This window comes from Pistacia vera, unplaced genomic scaffold, assembly GCF_008641045.1.
Source record: "Pistacia vera cultivar Batoury unplaced genomic scaffold, PisVer_v2 Contig246, whole genome shotgun sequence".
NCBI lineage: Eukaryota > Viridiplantae > Streptophyta > Magnoliopsida > Sapindales > Anacardiaceae > Pistacia > Pistacia vera.
This window is the reverse complement of record NW_022196053.1, coordinates 1,355,905-1,376,135: the sequence shown is the minus strand read 5'-3', so window position 1 is coordinate 1,376,135 and position 20,231 is coordinate 1,355,905. Positions and strand designations below refer to the sequence as shown.

General features: G+C 36.0%; 3 protein-coding genes across 5 annotated transcripts; 1 reads left to right on the top strand and 2 right to left on the bottom strand.

Annotated features, from left to right (window-relative positions):
- Positions 1 to 3,721: 3,721 nt before the first annotated feature.
- Positions 3,722 to 13,049, top strand: LOC116131931. The gene is given in 16 exon segments (XM_031417600.1): positions 3,722 to 4,018; positions 4,801 to 5,204; positions 5,306 to 5,531; positions 5,625 to 5,870; positions 5,974 to 6,083; positions 6,240 to 6,338; positions 6,453 to 6,540; positions 6,810 to 7,039; positions 8,066 to 8,250; positions 8,451 to 8,650; positions 9,871 to 10,203; positions 10,294 to 10,395; positions 10,690 to 10,987; positions 11,588 to 11,736; positions 11,814 to 12,098; positions 12,534 to 13,049. Coding segments are annotated over 15 exon segments (3,057 nt in total). The 5' UTR covers positions 3,722 to 4,018; positions 4,801 to 4,905; the 3' UTR covers positions 12,741 to 13,049.
- Positions 13,050 to 13,658: 609 nt separating this feature from the next.
- LOC116131981 lies at positions 13,659 to 16,311 on the bottom strand. Its single transcript, XM_031417670.1, has 6 exons — positions 15,728 to 16,311; positions 14,940 to 15,172; positions 14,579 to 14,837; positions 14,259 to 14,438; positions 14,029 to 14,184; positions 13,659 to 13,941 (listed from the first exon to the last, which is right to left on the bottom strand). The coding sequence occupies exons 1-6, from the start codon at positions 15,755 to 15,757 to the stop codon at positions 13,774 to 13,776; spliced, it is 1,026 nt and encodes a 341-aa protein (XP_031273530.1). The 5' UTR covers positions 15,758 to 16,311; the 3' UTR covers positions 13,659 to 13,773.
- Positions 15,110 to 19,787, bottom strand: LOC116131982 (probable inactive heme oxygenase 2, chloroplastic). Of its 3 annotated transcripts, none has more exons than XM_031417673.1 (5): positions 19,235 to 19,787; positions 18,632 to 18,855; positions 17,731 to 17,838; positions 17,494 to 17,629; positions 15,110 to 15,172 (listed from the first exon to the last, which is right to left on the bottom strand). In XM_031417673.1, exons 1-4 carry the CDS (start codon positions 19,734 to 19,736, stop codon positions 17,537 to 17,539), a joined length of 927 nt encoding a protein of 308 aa, XP_031273533.1. In that variant the 5' UTR covers positions 19,737 to 19,787; the 3' UTR covers positions 15,110 to 15,172; positions 17,494 to 17,536. The 3 variants fall into 3 exon arrangements, with proteins under 3 accessions (XP_031273533.1, XP_031273532.1, XP_031273531.1); XM_031417672.1 differs by lacking the exon at positions 15,110 to 15,172 and adding an exon at positions 16,656 to 17,073; XM_031417671.1 differs by lacking the exon at positions 15,110 to 15,172 and adding an exon at positions 16,660 to 17,070.
- Positions 19,788 to 20,231: the final 444 nt, after the last annotated feature.

The following is a 20,231-nucleotide window of genomic DNA, read 5'->3' as shown; positions in this document are numbered from 1 at the left end:
CCTCGACTGAAGTTCCTAGATTGTCAAACATTGTCCAGTTCTGCTCTTTACTCAATATCTCCCCCTGAAGAGGAGAAGTGGATAGCGGGCCAGAAAAAAAAGTCTCAGACTCCAAGAATGTGACATCCATAGTTACAAAAGTGCGTCAGGTGGAAGGATGGTAACAACGATATCCTTTCTGATGTGTACCATACCGTAGAAAAATACACCGAACAGCACATGGGTCAAGTTTAGTACGTTGATTTTTATGGAGGTGGATGAAGGCCACACACCCAAAGATACGGGGTGTAAGCATCAGAATGGAGGGTAAGGATCCGTGTTTGGAAAGAGCCTGAAGTGGTGTCTGAAAATTTAATGATGTTGAAGGCATACGATTTATAAGGTATACAGCAGTGACAACTGCATCATTCCAATAACTTCGAGGTACATAAGCTCCAATTAGAAGAGCCCGAGCAGTTTCTAAAATGTGCCTGTTTTTCCTTTCGGCAACACCATTTTGTTGAGGTGTCTGTGGGCAAGTGGTCTCATGAATAATGCCTGAGTTTTGAAAATAATGCTGAAATTCGTGATTCACATATTCTCCACCATTGTCAGAACGAAGAATCCGAATCGTGGCAGAAAATTGAGTCTGAATCATCTTATGAAAACTCCGAAAAATACTAAATACCTCATTTTTGTGATGCATCAAGTAAAGCCAGGTCATACGTGTGCAATCATCCACAAATGTTACAAACCAACGATGTCCAGAAGAAGTAGAGATAGGCGAGGGCCCCCAAACATCAGAGTGAATTAAAGCAAAAGGAGTCTCACTTTTATTCAACCTTAAAGGGTAAGACACACGATGACTTTTTGCTGAAATGCAAGTTTCACATTTAAAATCTGAATCCTGTAAATTTGTAAACATATCTGGTAACAAATGCTTCAAATAGCTAAATGATGGATGCCCCAAACGACGGTGCCACAACCAAATTTGTCTTTGGTTGACCCCTGACGAATACATATTATTGGCCTTGCCAGTACTGAAATCATCCACATAATACAACCCCCCTCGTTTAGTACCACGACCAATAATCTCCTTGGTGAGAATATCCTGAAGAAAGCAAAAACTTGGATAGATTAGTGCACAACAATTTAATTCCTCAGTAGCCTGTCCAACAGATATCAATTTATTTGAGAGAGACGGAACAAGTAGAGTATTTGATAATGAAAGAGATGGGGAGAGAGCAACAGTTCCAGCTCCTGTAACTGGATATGTAACCCCATTAGCGTTAGCAATACTAGTCCGTTTTGGTTGAGTAGTACTAACAAAGTCATTGGAATCAAAGGTCATATGATCAGTTGCCCCTGAATCAATTATCCACCCATTGTAATCATTTTGATGGGAACTAAACAAAGCATAACCACAGTTACCTGAGTCACTGAGAGTGGTAGAACCATCAACTTGGGATGAAGAACTTGAGGATTCTACCTGTGGAATTAAGGATAATTGAGGTTCTGCATTGACCAAGGCGACCTGACCTGAGTTTGAGCTTCCTTTAGCAGTAACTTCTTGTTTTTTCCGAGCTTTAAGTGTATACCACCATTCTGGGTATCCGTGTAATTGAAAACAGGTTTCACGGGTGTGTTTAGAATTTCCACAATGCGTGCAACTGCCACCTTCAGACTGCGATTTGGGCTTAGAGGTTGTATTGGGCTTTCCAACATTAGTTGGGAAAGGCCCAGATTTGGAAGTTGATATAGACAGTTGCTGTTTAGTACCTGTAACAGACCCAGCCGCAACTTGTTCGCCTGTCATAATCTGGAACGATGGTGCTTGATGTAGCTGACCAGAACGGTTTGGTCCATTAGTCGCCACGCTGGCTGGTAGAAATGGTTTATGTCCTCCCCTAGATGCCATCACCGCACCAACATCTGTCCCTGTCAACATAACGGCTTGTCGTGAATCCTCCCTTCGAACATGTGCATATGCTTGTTCAACTGTAGGAAAGGGATTCATTTGGAGTACATCACTTCGAATCTTATCAAGCCGATCATCTAACCCATCAAGGAAGGTATAAACTCTGTCTTCTTGTATGATTGAGTTAAATTTTTGAATGTCGCTTTCGCACTTCATCGGGTTAGGACGACGGAAATCAATCTCCCTCCACAAACTTTGGAGGCCATTGTAGTACATCTCAATGGATCCTCCAGCCTGCCTTAGCCTTGTGACACGTCGTTTCAGATCATACACCTGAGAGGTGTCAGTGCCATCAAAATATGTAGTAGCAATTACATCCCACACTGCCTTCGCTGTTGGAAATCGGATAAAGTTACTGATTAACCAGGGCTCCATGGAGTTGATCAACCATCCCTTTACAATTGAATTCTCAGTTCTCCACTTCCGGTATGTTGGGTCTGTCTCTTGAGGTTGTGGAAGATCCCCATTAATGTATCCCAATTTGTCTTTGCCGGAGATATACATCTCAACAATTTGGGACCAAAGGGCATAGTTGGTACCATCAAACTTGATGCCGATCTGTTGAGCGGAAGAATCGTAGTTGGGTGCCTGGGTTTGGTTTAGTAATTGTGTCATTTTGGATGTTAGATCTTCTAAGGTTGGATTGGTGGTGGAGGAGAATCCGGTGGAATTTTTGTCATGGGTCGGTGTGTCAAGTTCTGCCATGGTTTGTGTTTTCGATGGTGGGAGGGAATCTAATCTATGAGGGATTCAGGAAATGATAAGCTGCTCTCGGTTCTGGGATTCTTTGAAATCTGGTTTTTCTTCTTGGCCAGCTTTCCCCCAAAGAAAAAAAGAAAGAAAAACAAAAAATCTGTACTAAAATTCTGGTTTCAAACAGGTCACTCTCGACCAGTTTTGTGCTCTGAAACTGGTGCCTTTTCAGCTAGAATTCAGACAAAAAAAAAAAAAAAAAAATCTGCTTTCAGCCAAATTTCTGCTCTGATACCATGTCAACACAAGTATTCTTTTCATGGGTAAATGTATTTCTCTTTTTATTCATCTTTTCGTTGTATACAAAGGTTGCTATTTATATAACTCAAGGAAGAAATGCTGAGAAGGTAAGAAGACATACAAGCTATATACATGGTAATCAAATAAAACAAAATATAACCTTACCAATATATTTTTGATATGAAGATCAATATCTTTGATCATAATCCTTCCAGAATATGGACTTGCCAATTTTCTCCAATTCCAACTCACGCCAACAACATCAATTAGGTTCAGCTCCCAATACGATGGTCAAGGTCAGATTATAAGAAAACGAAGCACAAACAGTGACAGACCAACTATCGTTTTTCTTTTATTTATTTATTTCTCTGAAAAAGAAAAGTCAAAATAACAGAGCGATGACATTGCCTTCTAAATATGACACGTCTTTTACATTCTGATATAAAACCGACATGTAGTGCAAAATTTATTTATTTTCATGTCATTTTCAATTAAAATGTCACATGGCTTTTAATTTACATTTTCAAAGTTTAAACTATAAACCGACCATGTTGTTTATTGTTTAAAGCGTGATAAATAACAAACGATGTCATAAAGTGTAACTGACGTGGAAATTTCAAATTGAAACGTGAACGAAAGTTACGAAATAAAACTATGTATTGGAAATAGCCAAATTACCCTAAAGAAACATTTCAGACAGGCTTTTCATTTGCGAGGGTATCACAGTCTTCCGATTTTCATTTTAGTTATTTTTGTAAATTTCAGTTATCCATTAAATAATTGAAATCTTCATTCCGTTAAATTACGGAAAGCTCCTCCAACTATAAATTCATTTTATAATTTCCGCGTCAAAAAGAAAAGTCGGTATTCAATTAAAGAGCACGTAGCCTCTGCATAAACAAGTAATGGGCTGAGAAGAGAATATGCCGTTGTTATGTTCCACAGAATCCACAAACACATTCTCAGATGCCATTACCATGTCGTTTTATGATAACTAAAGCCAACAGTTTCCTTTATTTATTTGTGTACTCACATCCACGCTTCCCTTTTTCTCCTCTCATATCCCAGGTACTTTCTATTGTTATAATTTTTAATCCTCCATTTATTACTAATATTACTTGATTATTTCATTCATTTCACTTCGATTAACTTTGCAAGGGTTGTTTATCGAAGCTTTATATATGCATATTTCTTTTGATTTGGATGTTGTTGGTCGGAAATGAGTTCTGGTAGGTAGCGGTTTCTGCTGCGGTTTGCAGAGATACAGTTTTTATTTTTTATTATTTTTGAGAAAAACCCTAATGCTCTGTTCCGTTATTGAGGAAAAGGTTGGGAGAGTGAGTGATTAGATTTTTTTTTTTTCTTTCTTTCTTTTCTTTTTAAAATATTTTGTACTTCATTGAAATAACCTAAAATTTTTATTTTCTTGAACTGATATGGACTGCGAAATATACAGGGTTGTAATTAAGTGATATTTGTTTTAGTTGAGTTATTATAATGACTGTGGTTGCGTATTTACCAAAAAATAATGCGTTTGTACTTCATTTTTCATTATTATTTGTATTAGTTAGTTTGATTGGAGGGTTTTGGTAGGATTAGCTGATAAAATCAGTGATTAGCTGTCATACTACAGTGATGGATTTTTGTTACTTGAAAGAAATGTTGAAGTGGGATATCAGTAATTATGAAAACATATGATGATCTTTCACCAATTTGTTCAACCCATTATATTCACGGACTATTAAATTAAATCTTTGCCTGTTTTTTCTTCCTGAAATATTATGCTATTAACCAACTAGAAATATTCTCAAGTTCTTTAATCACCTTTGTTTTATTGGATATGTAATCAGGGTTCTGGAGCTGGCTGGTGCAGCTATTTTAGTGGTTAAGAAGTGTGGTTGATCTACAAGAACTTGAATTCTGTGCAGTTAATCTGTGTTAATGCAGACACATTAATGGGTTCTGATAAACAATCTGTTGGTTTATTAGATACCTTCAGAATGGAGAGAGTTAGGACGATTCTAACTCATACACGTCCTTACCCGCATGAGCATTCGCGCCATGCCATAATTGCTGTGGTCGTGGGTTGTCTGTTTTTTATCTCCTCAGATAACATGCATACCCTCATAGAAAAATTGGATAATAATATTAAATGGTGGTCTATGTATGCCTGTTTGCTTGGTTTTTTCTATTTCTTTTCATCTCCATTTATAGGGAAGACTATTAAACCAAGCTACTCAAATTTTAGTCGGTGGTAAGTGTTTTAATCAGAAACTTATGCTTTATTTTGTGGTTCAGATATTTGGTAACTTAGTAATGGCAGTTGTTGATAGCTTGGAAACTTTAATTGTGCAGGTATATAGCTTGGATTTTAGTTGCAGCTCTGTATCATCTTCCTAGTTTTCAGTCAATGGGAGTAGATCTAAGGATGAATTTATCAATGTTTTTGACAATATGCCTCTCTTCTATTCTGTTTCTTCTGGTCTTTCATGTTATATTTCTTGGCCTTTGGTATCTTGGTCTTGTTTCTCGTGTGGCTGGAAAAAGGCCAGAGATCTTGACGATTCTCCAAAATTGTGCTGTAAGTTCTGAAGACATATTTGCCTATTTGGTCTTTTATAATACCTTGCATGTGTGTTATCTTACTTTGTTTCTGTGGTCTTCTTTCCTGTAGGTTATTAGTATATTCTGCTGTGTATTCTATAGTCATTGTGGCAATCGTGCTATGTTGAGACAGAGGCCACTTGAGCGAAAAAATTCTAGTTGGTTTTCTTTTTGGAAAAAAGAAGAGAGGAACACATTGCTTGCCAAATTCCTCCGCATGAATGAGTTGAAAGACCAGGTGTGCTCATCTTGGTTTGCTCCAGTTGGGTCTGCAAGTGATTATCCACTTTTGTCCAAGTGGGTTTTATATGGGGAGGTATGATTAGAAGCCATTGATTTTATGTTATCGGGTTTTATCTTGGAAATGATTGTAACATGTTGTTAATAATTTATACTGTAACATTCTTCGAAATTTGCAGTTAGGTAGTGACAATGGAGGTTCATCAGATGAAATCTCTCCTATATACTCATTGTGGGCCACATTTATTGGCCTTTACATTGCCAACTATGTAGTGGAAAGGTCAACAGGGTGAGTAAGAATACCTTGCATGATAAAGGTTTTGGTTTGAATGATATTATAATCTCTTGAAAGTTTTTTGTTTTATGGGTTATGCCTTTTTTAGCATTTCTGAATCTAATGTGTTTCTGGTTTGCTTCCTGTTTTATTGATTTCTGCCATCATCAGGTGGGCTCTTACTCACCCTTTATCAGTTGAAGAATATGAAAAGACGAAGAAGAAGCAAATGAAGCCTGATTTCTTGGACATGGTTCCTTGGTATTCAGGGTATATGTCTATTTTTTCTCTGCCTCTTTTTCCTTTCTTTTCTTTCTTTCTTTCTGTGGGGATGCTTCTTAAACAGACTTTTTAACTAGCTATACTAGTGGCTTTATTTTGCAGAACGTCAGCTGATTTGTTCAAAACAGTTTTCGACCTCCTGGTTTCAGTAACTCTGTTTGTTGGCCGCTTTGACATGCGCATGATGCAGGTATAATCCCATGTCCCTGGTGTTTTAGATTTTGTGAAATAGAAAGCTCTTGGGTGATCTTCACCTTCTCATGAACCTGGTGTAAAGCTTCGTCCAACTTATTTTTGCTGAATATGGATAATAAATGAGTGTATATTATAGAAGAATTGTATTTCTTCTGGCAATCACATATTCCTTTTTTTATGAATATTCATTAAAAGAAAAAAAATTATTCTAGTCAAATTTGTGAATATTTGATATCTTCTAACTTCCTTTTTTGCCATCATCAGGCAGCAATGAACAAGGTTCAAGAGGGTGCTCAGCAAGGAGATTTTTTTTAAGATCATTTTAGTGAAAAGGAAGACCTTTGGTTTGACTTCATGGCTGATACTGGTGATGGTGGAAACTCATCCTACTCTGTGGCTCGGCTACTTGCTCAGCCTTCTATTCGGGTCAGTAAAGGTTATCCTGTTTCTACCCTACCACGTGCAGATGTGTTACTTATTGGAGGGGATCTTGCGTAAGTTGATCAAATTTTCTGTACATTATTTATAGTATGTGATCGACTTCCACTATTTGTTAATACCTTATTCTCATTGCTCTAAGACAGTCATGATAGTCCTTGGAATGGCTGAGTAGTTTTTGGCCCTACATAGATTATTAATTGTACGTGTTTTGGTAAAAATTAACAAACAGTGAAGTACTGCAAGTTTAATCTGTGAATTCTTTTTGGTGTGAACCTAACTGTTGATGGTATACTGAAAAAAGATGACATTGTTCAAGGCTAAAGTATTAAACTTAAGTTATATATTGTTTAGTAGCTTGCTTGATTAATGGTGAGTGTTATTTGAAAAAAATTAGTTACTCATTTAGATTTGGAATTAGTATAATTTGAAAAGTGGAAACTATGGTGACAGTTCTACGGTAGGATTTGATTTTAGAAGCAATTAATTTAATTCACTGCTGGAATTAATAATTTTCTTGATTGCTACTACTGCCTGTTGTAGTGCTACATTACTGCCTCCACCATATAAACCTGTAGATTTGCTGTCCAACTTCTGTTTCCCCACTTAAGTGTTTCCTTTTTGCTATTACCTTAACACAAAAATGGTGCCCTTCTGTCGACATTAATCAGGCTTTTAATAGGGGCTGTTGGGTTTTGGCCATCGACCTTCTATGGAGCGATTCCTAAATAGCCTTCTCTGTCAAAATGACCTTATGTGTACCCTGTTAAGACAGTGCCAGTACATGAGTGTTCAAATTTGTTAATGAATTGAAGATTTGCCACTAGGGTCTGAACGGTCAGTTGATATATTTGTGGTATCTGGCTCAAAGATATATTCTTACATGTTTGCTAATGTGATTCTAATTTAGGCTCTGGTTACTGGAGCACTCAAGTCAATTGTAATATTTGGAGTTCAATTGCTAATATTTGAGAATATTGGGATCTATCTACGATTTGGATAATTATTCTCCCAAATAGTGTACAGTTATGTATTATTGATTTGCTTATTTGAATATATCTATATTTGTGGATTCATTACAGGTACCCTAATCCATCAGCATTCAACTATGAGAAGCGCCTCTTCCGTCCCTTTGAATATGCTCTTCAGCCTCCACCATGGTATAAAAAAGAACATATTGCTGTAAACAAGCCTGAGCTACCCTGTGAGGTTTCAGAACTGAAGCAATATAGAGGGCCTCAGTGTTTCGCCATTCCTGGAAATCATGGTTGGTTCTAAGTTTCAGCCTGAGCTGCCTCTAAACGATTTATGTTATGTGTAGGAGAAAAGCTCTTAAATCTATTTTTTCTTTGCATAATTTAACTAGTGAATTTGTTTACTTTATTTGGTAGATCCTGAACCTAGAATTGTATTTTGAGTTTGTTGCTGTTCATAATTTCATGCCTTTGTAATGGTTTTCTTTTCTAGATTGGTTCGATGGGCTGCATACTTTTATGAGGTATATATGCCATAAGAGCTGGTTGGGTGGCTGGTTTATGCCTCAGAAGAAGAGTTATTTTGCTTTGCAACTCCCAAGAAGATGGTGGGTTTTTGGTCTTGATCTAGCTCTTCACTGTGATATTGATGTGTACCAGTTCAAGTTCTTTTCTGAACTAATAAAGGAAAAGGTACCTTCTTCTTTCTCTTTTTCATGTTATGATGTGCTCTTCAGCTAATGTTGCATGAGTAAAGGAGGTTGGTTGCTGTATTACTGTATGATAGTTGATCCTATGTCCTTTTTATCTAGAGAAAGAAATTGATTTCCTTGTCTCTTCTTAGTTGTTTTGATGTTCAACTTCTTGGAGAAGATTTTATTCTTGGGACCAAACTGTGTGCCATGCTATAAGATAGTGCAAATCATTAATGTTAGGTATATGGTGTTGTATGGTGACTGATGTTGGACAGGCTCACTATTGCGCAAATATGTTTGGTAGATGCCCCAAAGTGAAGGATATATTCTTGTTTTTGCTGTAGTATATATTTTCTTTCCTTGGATATGTATAAATGGATTTGAACCCTACAAGCATACTTGTGTCGAATATGCTTAGTATGGTATCAGGTGGAAATCTATCAAATATATATGCCACTATTAGTATTATATCTTTAGTTAGGGTGCTAGTAATTGATGGTTTGGTATTATACTAATGAAGTCTGTTATGCAAACATTTGTTCTCAGTTTCAATATGCATTCACCAAGCTTGTACGTACAATTTGCGTAGGTTAATAATGTAGACTAAGAAACTTAAGTGTTGTTCTATTTCTAGTGGTTAGATGCATGTATTCTATGTAGTGCTGTGTTTATTTTCGCAGAATCATTCTTTGTATATCCTTGCCCATTGCATTAGTTCAGTTTTGATCCACTTGGAGGTCATTGTGCTGTTTCTTAACTTGGTCCTACTTATTTCAGTCTTTTTCTGTCTTTAATAAAACCTTGAACTTTTTGCATTTTACTTCTAAATGGTTGGTTGATTGGCATTTCAGGCGTGACCAAATTATTATTTTTTCATTATGCTGAGTCAATGAAGCTTTATATACAAAATTACATAATTCTTATGGTTTTCTTAGTCGAAACTGAAACGTTAATCTAAATATATAAGGTCCACCATGTTACCGTCAGGGGCATGTAATCTGTAAAATCATTACATTTCGTTACACTGTCAAATGCTTTTTCTGGTAATAAGCTTTTGTTTCAGATATTTCAATTATTAATGCAATAGTAGCTCTGATTAGCAGGAATCTTGTTTGATCTTTGTTATTGTGTATACTATTGGAGCCATTCCTAGCCTTTATGTGCTTATCTCATTTTTTTTCAAATAATAATCTTGTATAATGATTTATATTGGCTTAGGTTGGAGAGCACGACTCTGTCATTATCATGACACATGAACCGAATTGGCTTCTTGATTGGTACTTTAATGACGTTTCTGGAAATAATGTCAAGCACTTGATATGTGATTATTTGAAAGGAAGGTGTAAGCTTCGGATGGCTGGGGACTTGCATCATTATATGCGTCATTCATATGTTCAATCTGATGGGCCTGTCCATGTGCAACATCTACTTGTGAATGGTTGTGGTGGGGCGTTTTTGCATCCCACCCATGCCTTCAGTAGCTTTAGCGAATATTATGGGACTAAATATGAAAGCAAGGCTGCTTATCCTTCTTTTGAAGATTCTAACAGGGTAAACTTCAAAATTTAAAATTCTGCATCTCTACTCCGTGTTTTTCTTTTTCTTTTTTTGCTGGAATATTTCTTTTTTAAGTTGATGCAGATTGCATTGGGGAATATTTTGAAGTTCCGAAAGAAGAACTGGCAATTTGATTTCATTGGTGGCATTATATACTTTTTGTTGGCTTTTTCTATGTTTCCACAAGTAAGTTTCTTTTTAGTTCTTAAGGTTCTGATTATTGCTACTTATGCATTAGGTATTTTTGGACTCTGATAGCCATATGATGAGGATTTCATTTATCTTTTGCTGCTTTTACTCTTTTTTTTTTTTAACTTTCTAGTTGAAATAGCTTGCACTTTAACAAGGAGATACCTTTGAGGAGATGAATCACTTCCTTACTATTTTACCTTCATATGGTCAACAAACATATTTGCTTTCCCAGCAATATACATATTATGTTGCTGAGACATGACTGAACTTTTTTTCCTCCATTTCTAGTGTAAACTCGATCCCATCTTGCAAGATGATTCATTTTCTGGCCACTTGAGGAGTTTCTTTGGCGCCGTTTGGAATGCTTTTGTGTACGTGCTGGAACACTCTTATGTATCCTTGGCAGGTACTTTGCTGCTGCTAATTGCAGCAATTTCATTTGTCCCGTCGAAAGCATCTCGGAAGAGGCGGGTGATAATTGGAATGCTACATGTTTCTGCACATCTGACTGCAGCAATAGTTTTGATGTTGCTCTTGGAACTGGGTGTGGAGACTTGCATTCGTCATAACCTGCTAGCTACTTCAGGTGAGTTCTTAATTTTGGTCCTTGTATATTTATGTTTTGTTTGGATGTTTCTGGTATTTTTATTATTCATTAGAATTCAGAAGCTGTAATGTAGTAGTTCTTTTCTATTACTTTATGTTTATGTGAGTTTTTTCTTGTAAACTTTTTTTCTAATAAGAAGTGTACTGTTATTTTATTTTTCTTTCTGTCCTTTTTTATCTAGCTTTTCCAATTTGTATTGCTAACATTACCAAAATCATTAAATTGTTGTCTGCTTTTGGATGAGATGAAGTATTTGATGTTCAAATCAAGATTAATAACACTATTGCACATGACATCAGAAAATGAAGCTTCTGAGACAAGGACAGCTAGTTATATTTAAGTACTTAAGCTTTAATTGTTATTTCTTACACTGAAGGTTGAACTCTGCTGTAATAAAGTGGGAGTCTTGATAGTTATTGTGAATGGTACTGGTCGTAAATATTTGAGGTACTTGCTGCCACCAGGTTGTGTAGGTCATACTTTTTTCTTGTTATCCTGAGAGGAGTATGCTTCATCCAAAATTTGATCGACTGATTTCGTTATTGAGTACAGGCTATTTACTGATTTTGTTTGGTTCAGGTTACCATACTTTATACCAATGGTACCAATCAGTGGAAAATGAGCACTTTCCGGATCCTACTGGCCTTCGCGCTCGTATAGAACAATGGACCTTTGGCCTTTATCCAGCGTGTATCAAGTATCTTATGTCTGCATTTGACATTCCGGAGGTGAGGAATCTCTATTTGTTCCAGACATGGATTTTTCTTCATTTGTCTCAGCATATTCATGGGATAAATATTGTTAGGTCATGGCCGTAACCCGGAGCAATATTTGCAAGAATGGGATGGAGTCACTCTCTCGAGGAGGTGCTGTCATATATTATTCTTCTGTCTTTCTGTCTTTCTGGGTCTTCTCAACACCTGTGGTTTCATTAGTGTTTGGAAGCTACTTATACATCTGCATTAACTGGCTTAACATACACTTTGATGAAGCTTTCTCTTCTCTCCGAATTGCTAATTACAAGTCATTCACTCGATTTCATATCAATCGTGATGGAGATCTTGAAGTTTACACTCTTGCAATTGATAAGGTAAGAAATCTGAGCTTCAGATCGCCTTCCGGTTGCAACTATTGAGCAATTTGAATACAATTATTTTTTCTTGGATCATTTAAGATGCTGTTAGTTCCTTTTTATTTATTTATTATTATTTTTTTTTTTTTATGTTATTAGTTTCTACCTTCAATTTGTTCTAAATATTGATTGCTGTCAGTTTAAGTACTTTGATTTCTGAACACCATACATCTCTTACACTGGTAGGAAAAGCGTCAAGTAACTAGTGACCTATTTAGTAAAGTTTTAATTTCCGTGGTTTTTGATTGAGGATCTTCTTGCTTTTAGTTGTTTAAATCCTGTGTTTGAGAACTCTTAATTATCCAGTAGTTCATTGGTAAACTGCAAATTCATTGTCTGTAGTTGAAGCATAGGGTTTGTATCTACAGATTATTAACATGGTTAAACACGCAGGTTCCCAAGGAATGGAAGCTGGATCCTGAGTGGGATGGAGAGCCAAAACCACAGCAGTTGAGCCATCTCAGAGAATTTCCTAGCAAATGGAGTGCGGCCATCCCACACCAGGACCCGATTAATACTGTTAAGATTATTGATCAGTTTGTTATTCGACAAACAGAAAAACCTGATTTCACAGCAAGTAATGGATCAGTTAGTTGCTGATCTTCTCAACTTGTAACATTATTGTAGTTATTACGATTTAGAAAGCAATTAAAGGAAAAGAAAAAAAGAAAGCTCTTTCTTAAAGATGTGCCTAGTTTCCTTAGATGTCAACTGGTTTGGTGTTTTTTTTGGGCAAAGCTTGTGATTTACAGAAACCACAATTTTTGCGAAGTCTGGTTTGGTGTTTTTTTGGGCAAAGCTTGTGATTTACAGAAACCACAATTTTTGCGAAGCATATTAGTTTTGGTTTAACTCAGATTTGAGCTTATTGAAACATCAGAAACAATTGTTTTGCGATGAGTCCGCCCAGGTTTCAACCATGCCGTTGTCCAGAAGATGACNCTGATCTTCTCAACTTGTAACATTATTGTAGTTATTACGATTTAGAAAGCAATTAAAGGAAAAGAAAAAAAGAAAGCTCTTTCTTAAAGACGTGCCTAGTTTCCTCAGATGTCAACTGGTTTGGTGTTTTTTTGGGCAAAGCTTGTGATTTACAGAAACCACAATTTTTGCGAAGTCTGGTTTGGTGTTTTTTTGGGCAAAGCTTGTGATTTACAGAAACCACAATTTTTGCGAAGCATATTAGTTTTGGTTTAACTCAGATTTGAGCTTATTGAAACATCAGAAACAATTGTTTTGCGATGAGTCCGCCCAGGTTTCAACCATGCCGTTGTCCAGAAGATTAACGGGGAATTCCCATCATATTGGGAAATGGGAACGCAGTAGGAAGTGTAATACGATAGGAACCATATTTAACAATTATTTCATTTTTCAGAAAACACAAGTCCAATTTAAACAAAGCAAAGCGTTGTTTGCTGTTGTCATATTAATGGCATGAATAACTGTAAAGCCAATTGATCAATACAAATACATGTGCCGATAAGCACATGAAAAACAGGGCGTACAAATTTATTTAATTATGCCCACCAACAGAATGCTTAAAACGAAGAATAAAAGAAAATGAATCAACTAAAGGCCTATTAAATTTAACTTCGTGGGTGTTACGTTATTTACAAATCCAAAAACTGTATATCTAATAATCTGAATGGAGGAATTGCTCGTATGATGTTCCTTTGAGTGCTTGAAGGACATCACTCCAGTTCTCAACTTGTTCTGATAACGGCCCACCGTGGATCTTAACCTGACGACTGGTAAGCTCTCTGTATGGCAACCTTAGAAATTCTTGAACGTCTTTGAGTTTCTGCGATTTTCAATATTTTCTTTCGTTAAGATTGAAGAAATCCCTAAACAAAAATTTTCCAAAGTTAAAAAAGTGGCAAGTTCTTACATTTGGGTGGCTGATAAGATCCTCGTAGTAAAGAACAATGTGGCGAGTTGTCCTCAAATATTCAATAGCTTTGGCTGTAGTCTGCTCTACTTGCTCTAGTTGGGGTACAAGTAGGGTAGCATTTATTCTTGGCTTGTATTTAGCGAGAATCTCTGCCTGCAATATTCCATTATCAAAGTATGAGTATGAGATGCCAATTGATAAGCATAACAAAAGAGATCGAGACAGACCTCTGCTGGTGAATGAACATGGGACTTGTGGGTTCCACTGAGTAGCTTAGCATTTCTGTCATAAGAATTTGCAAGTACAGATATCATTCTGCGCACCAAATTTCTTCTCAACAGGAATATCACATAAACTCCTTTTTCATTGAAGTAGTCTACTATATCCTCGTGATAATCCATCAATCCCTGCAAAATATGCATCAACAAGAACCTGATTTATGTTTTCATACTTCTTCCATTCAACTACATAACATCTGTAATAACGAAAAACACAAACTTTTCTATCTTCTAAATATAATGCAGCCAAATTTCAATAAGCAACTCACCTGATTAAGCATCCATTTGAACCCTACGGCACCAGAGCACTCGTTTTTTGATGCACTAGAGAACCAGTCAAGATTATATACTTTATCCATTGTCCTTATAATTGAAGAAACATTAATTCTCCTATCCTTAACTGAAAATATTTCTCCGTTCGAGCTTACGTTGATATGACTATTTAACAATGTCTCAAACCATCCACTTCCAGATCGCTGCATTGACAAGATGGCAAAGTACTGTACAGGATTACATGCGCATTCCTCTCTACTCTCATATAAAAAAAAAAAAAAAAATATTCATCTTTGATAATAAGCAAATGAGTTAAACAAATAAACGATTAGACAAGGGCAATACATATCCAGGTACCTGCTAAATGTTACAGGATTCGGATAATGTACAAAGGGGATTTCCCATTGTTCAATGTTGTCAGCTTGACATGACTGGTCAATGACTTTGATGTTCAATAGTTTGGTTTTGGTGTGTGTTATTTGCTTTAAGCAGATTGAACAAATATAGATTCCACAAACCATCGCAAAAATTAAGAGCACCTTCCTCAATACTAATGGAGATTTCTTAGGAGTCTTTATAACCAATGCATCCTGTAATTCAAACATTATCCTGGAGTTATTTTATTGATGTAGATGCCTATGAGAAGACGATGATAAATTAGTACAGATAGGGTGGCACTACCAGCAACATGTGGAACACATAACCAGAAAAGACTACTAGTGAAGACAATATATATATTTAGTCTTTGCTTCCATTTAAAGTCTCCATGAACGAATCAAACCAGACAAAAAATAAATCTAAGCGAGAATGTTGAGTTCCATTATATACTGAGAAAAAAAAAAAAAAATTAAGGGCGAACTTGCAAAAGTAAGATTTTGAAAGCATGCATGTTACGAGTATAGGAAAAGAAAAACTGAGATTCTAGTACCAGCTTCAGGTATCAAGTAGGAAGTGGTCCAAGTCACAAAAGCATAGCTCTCTGTTAATCCTAATCCTAAAATAAAAGATAAACCAAAAGAACTTCAGAGGACCCAGATTTTTGTTTCAGCGGTAAAACCTGAGAAAGTCTCTAAACGGGTAGGCAAACGAGGAAACACTGTGCGAGTACATTTTCAAAAGAAAGTCGAATAGAAAGCTCAACGCACCTTGTTGAGGTAACAGATATCTTCAGCCATCCTTGGAGAAGATTGAAAGAAGAAAACAGTTTAGTCTTCAGCCTCCTCTTTTTTTCTCTCTTCTCTACTAGTATGTATTATATTCTAGTTGTCTGAAGTGAGAGATAAGAAAAGAGTTGTTTAATTATTCAGAGTTGGAGCTTTTCCTCGTGAAGAACGATATTAATACACCTCCTGAACCTCCACGCTCTCCTACGTTTTTTATATCCCTGGACTTGAGTTTCCATTTTCCAAAAGTATTATCTTTATTTCCTCTTTCCAGACATTTGTGATATTCCGATTCAATCACTTAAGTTAAAAAAAAAAAGCTTAAAAAAGTCAAAAAACAAGGAAGCCACGGCTTATCACTTTAGTCATTCACTAAGAGGAACACTGTTTCTTGCCATCCCTCTTAAATAAAAAGACTTTGGTTCTTTGTTGAGCTGTATAATTTAATTTTTTATGGCTGGATCATTCTGATAAAATTCGAACTATGTTATAATTGTTGTAACAAGTTATGGGATCTATAGTTGGAATGATTTATTTATTAAAGGATTTGTATCTTAATTAACAGGCTCTCGGGTTTATAATCGGCCAATTTAATTAAAGGGGAGCATAGTTTCGTAATGGTAAAAACAATGTTGCATTTTTAGAATGAAGTGAAAAAGATAAAAACAATGGACAAAAGAAGGCCGCTGAAACATAAAGATGAGAACAGTTTGTAATTGTGGAGACGCGCATTTCACTGTTTAGTCCAAGGGTTTTATTATAATTTGATAATTTCATTGTTTTTGTTTGACTTGACCGTTTTCAGAGTGAACTTCCACTTTAATTTGATCAGGATAGAACAGGTGGGAATCAAGGTCAAATCCACTGATAATTTCTACTCTTTAAGCTCATCTTCCCGTGGAATAAAAAATCTTCCACCATTAGTATTAAACTCAAACTGACAGGAAAATGGGACAAAACATGCAATTTAAAACATGTAAAATCAAAGGATTTCACTGTGCTGGCCTAATGATGCTCAAGGGTCACAAAGAGTTGTGCCAACAGAAAATCACATATGCCCCAGAGAATATAAAACCAAACCTCAGCTGATTTTTTTTCAAGGGTTAGAGATATATTCTATATTATATTTGTAACAGAGTGAAATATTCCCAACTTCTCCTGCTGAGAACCCTACAAGAGAATATGAAGTCACTAAAAGATAACATTGGTTTTGTTCTCTGAGCAGAGTCACTGTTCTTTCTACAGGTTCATCTATGGTCTTCACTAGTCAATATATAGGCCACCATGGGATGCTCCTGAGCTAGTCCAAAGGTTGAATACGATGTCTGCTAGTGAGAAGAAGAAAGAAAAACAAACAGCCACTCGTCAGCTCTTAAATGAAACAAGGGAAAGAGGGTCACGAAAAAAAAAAAAGTTGACATTTTAGCAATAGAAATGGAGATTTTTGGCAGGGTTGAAATTTCAATTACCAAAAAAAATACCACAATCCACCATATAATCGGCTTCCCATTTTTCTGAATCTATGTATGATTGGTTGACTATAAAACTAAAAGGCTTTAAAAAAAATTGAAGCTCTAGTTCATACTTTTGGAGTTGCTCTATATCACTACTAATATATCTGACTTCCTAAACACAGCAAACTTTGTAAGATAAAAGAGTAAACCAAACATTAGAATGATATGCATAAACTTCTGAAACAAATGATAATGACAAAAATAAAAAAATAAAAAATGAAAGAAGAGCCTTACCAATAACAAACTTCCAAAGTTATTCAATTTGAAATGGTATTCATTATAAAATAATCAAGCGAACTATCTGCCCCAAAAACTTGAAAGACTTGGCTGCTTCTTTTAAGCATTTATGTTTCTCATCTCGAGGCCAGTGCTGCATTGACAGTAACACACAAATTCTAACAAATGAGTATCAAGAAATGACACAACAAAAGTTAAAGCAACCCAATTATGCATGGATGACTTGAGCAGCACCTCTCCAAGCATGTTGAGATTCTTACGCACACCTTTCAAAATTTCCTGTGGATCCCCCTCCCATCTGTAGAACTCCATCTCTCTTCCCTCCAGGATCTTCTCAGAAACCTTAAGATAATAACCAACAAAGAGTTAATTAATATGATACGTCCACATAAGAAATTTCTCACATCTCCACTCTCCTCTATCACAAGGAAGCAAGACTCTAGGATATCAGAATAAACAATCATGCTCAGAACAGATGATTAGGCAAAGTGTAATAAGCAGACATGGGCAGAAGTGTCATGTTCTGATATAAAGATGGGGTGTCCGGCACTGCAACCTTAAAATACTAGGCATGGAAACATGTTTACATACATGTGTGTGCATATATGAATTTAAAAACATTAATGTATGATAAGCTATGAACCAGTACTTGTTTCCTTGGCAAGACTATAAAACAAATATTAAAAATAGAATGTAACCAATTAACTTAATGATAATACATAGCACCCTCGTAATTCTACTAAAAATTAAAAAAGTTACAAGAAAGTGAATTCCTAAATACCTGTGAATGTAAGAATAATGTTAGATACACAGGACAATCATATCCTTAAGTGTTTGATACATCTATTTTTCAATAGAATAACTGACCTATAATTCTATAAATCATAGGTCAAAAGGGATCAATCATAAATAAAGCAGTAGATCCCAATGTGGAAGAAATACCCAAACACAATACACATACTTGCTCTCTCCTAAACAACCCCCCACCCCCCCACAACACACAAACACAAATACCCCTATTAGAAAATCAGAGTTTTAGCTTCTTCTTTTGGTCCCTAAATTCTTTGCCTTCTATTCATATGACCACTTAGATTGCGAAGTTTAAAGAATCCCAGCTTCAAGGGTCAATGCACACCTGTCTTGCAATCACTTCACCACCAGCTATATGCGAAAAGTATATATTGTAGAAATGGGACAAGAACAATGGGGCACTTCTCTCAGCAAGTTCCTCCAAATACTTGGCATATGAAACTCCTGAAGTGCTAGCATCTGGAATTACAATATCCTGTTCCCTAAACCATTCCAAATCTTTTGCAAGACCTTCTGATCGTTCCAATCCTGTATTTCTGAAATAAGCATCTGTAATAAAATTAAACATCAATAGACAAGCAAGAGATATAATTCATTTGGTTGCAGAATCTATGGGAACACCCAAATAATTGAGTAAATGTATGCCTAAACACTCAACTTTGATTTGTTCCCGAATTCCTTTTGTAATTATGTATGATTAATGAGCTAGAATTAGCTCCATTATCCAATGCTTTTCAAGAAAAAGCAGCAATTGAGCCCTTTTGTTGCAGTATTGCATCAAAATTAATCCATTTTCAATATATGTAAAGGTTACAATTCTTTACTTTTATACATTTAAGCAGCACAAGGCATTTAAAAAATATAAATACTCAAAATATGAAAATGAACAAAAACATATAACTAAAAATGGTGAAGGTAGAAGACTAACAAGCCACATCATTGGATTCATCCACAATGCGCTCCACTGTGTTGAACACAAGTTGACTATCGACCAAGAACTTAACAAACCCTTCCATGCTCGGTTTCCAAATCTCTCCATCATCTAAAGATTCCTTCGATTTTTCTTGTTTTAGGTCGTCGTTTGATGAATCTTGGGAATCCTCACGATCACTGCCACTATTAACAGAAGAAGAAGGGTACTTTTTACCATTTAAGTTACGGAGTTTCATGGCCACAAATCTCATCTCTTCAGTTATACCTATGCTCTCTCCTGGGTACTGCTTTCTGTACCTTACTCTTTTTTTAATCACTGGTGGAGCCGTATTTGTGGAAGTTGATGTTGAAATCACAGCTGTTGAATTGGTTGTTGATGTAGTAGTAGTGGGTTCAGAGCAGCACAAAATTAGGGGTGATGAAATGTTTCTCTTGTTTTTTCTTGGAACGGTCAACCTCAACTTTGATTGAGATGGAAATGAGAGACGATAAGACATAGAAAATGAAGGATGTACAAGAGACTGTTGCAATAACGTTACTTTACATGAGCATGACCACGAAGACGACATGCTTGCTACTCTGCTCAGTGCTTCACTGCTTTTACATTCACAACATTTCTGCAAGATGTGAGGCTTATCCTTTCTTTCTTCCTGGACTAATATACGTTGCTAATGGGCTGACAATGCATAGCCCATAGGCTGAATTCAATTTTTGAGCCCATTATTTGGACCAGTATATGTTGCTACAGGCTAGAAACACTTGGACCATGGGCTGAATTTTATTTGTCAGCCCATATTATGAGTCTCCGTTTGTGTTGGATAGTGTAATGCTAATTGTTGTCTTGGAAAAATTATTTAATGAAAAAGAGAAAGATTAAAATATATATATATATATATATAACAAATGTAATTTGTATACAATAAATTATAAACAAAAATTAGATATTATTTAAAACTTTAGTAAAGAATAATTACAACACGACCTTAGAGTTA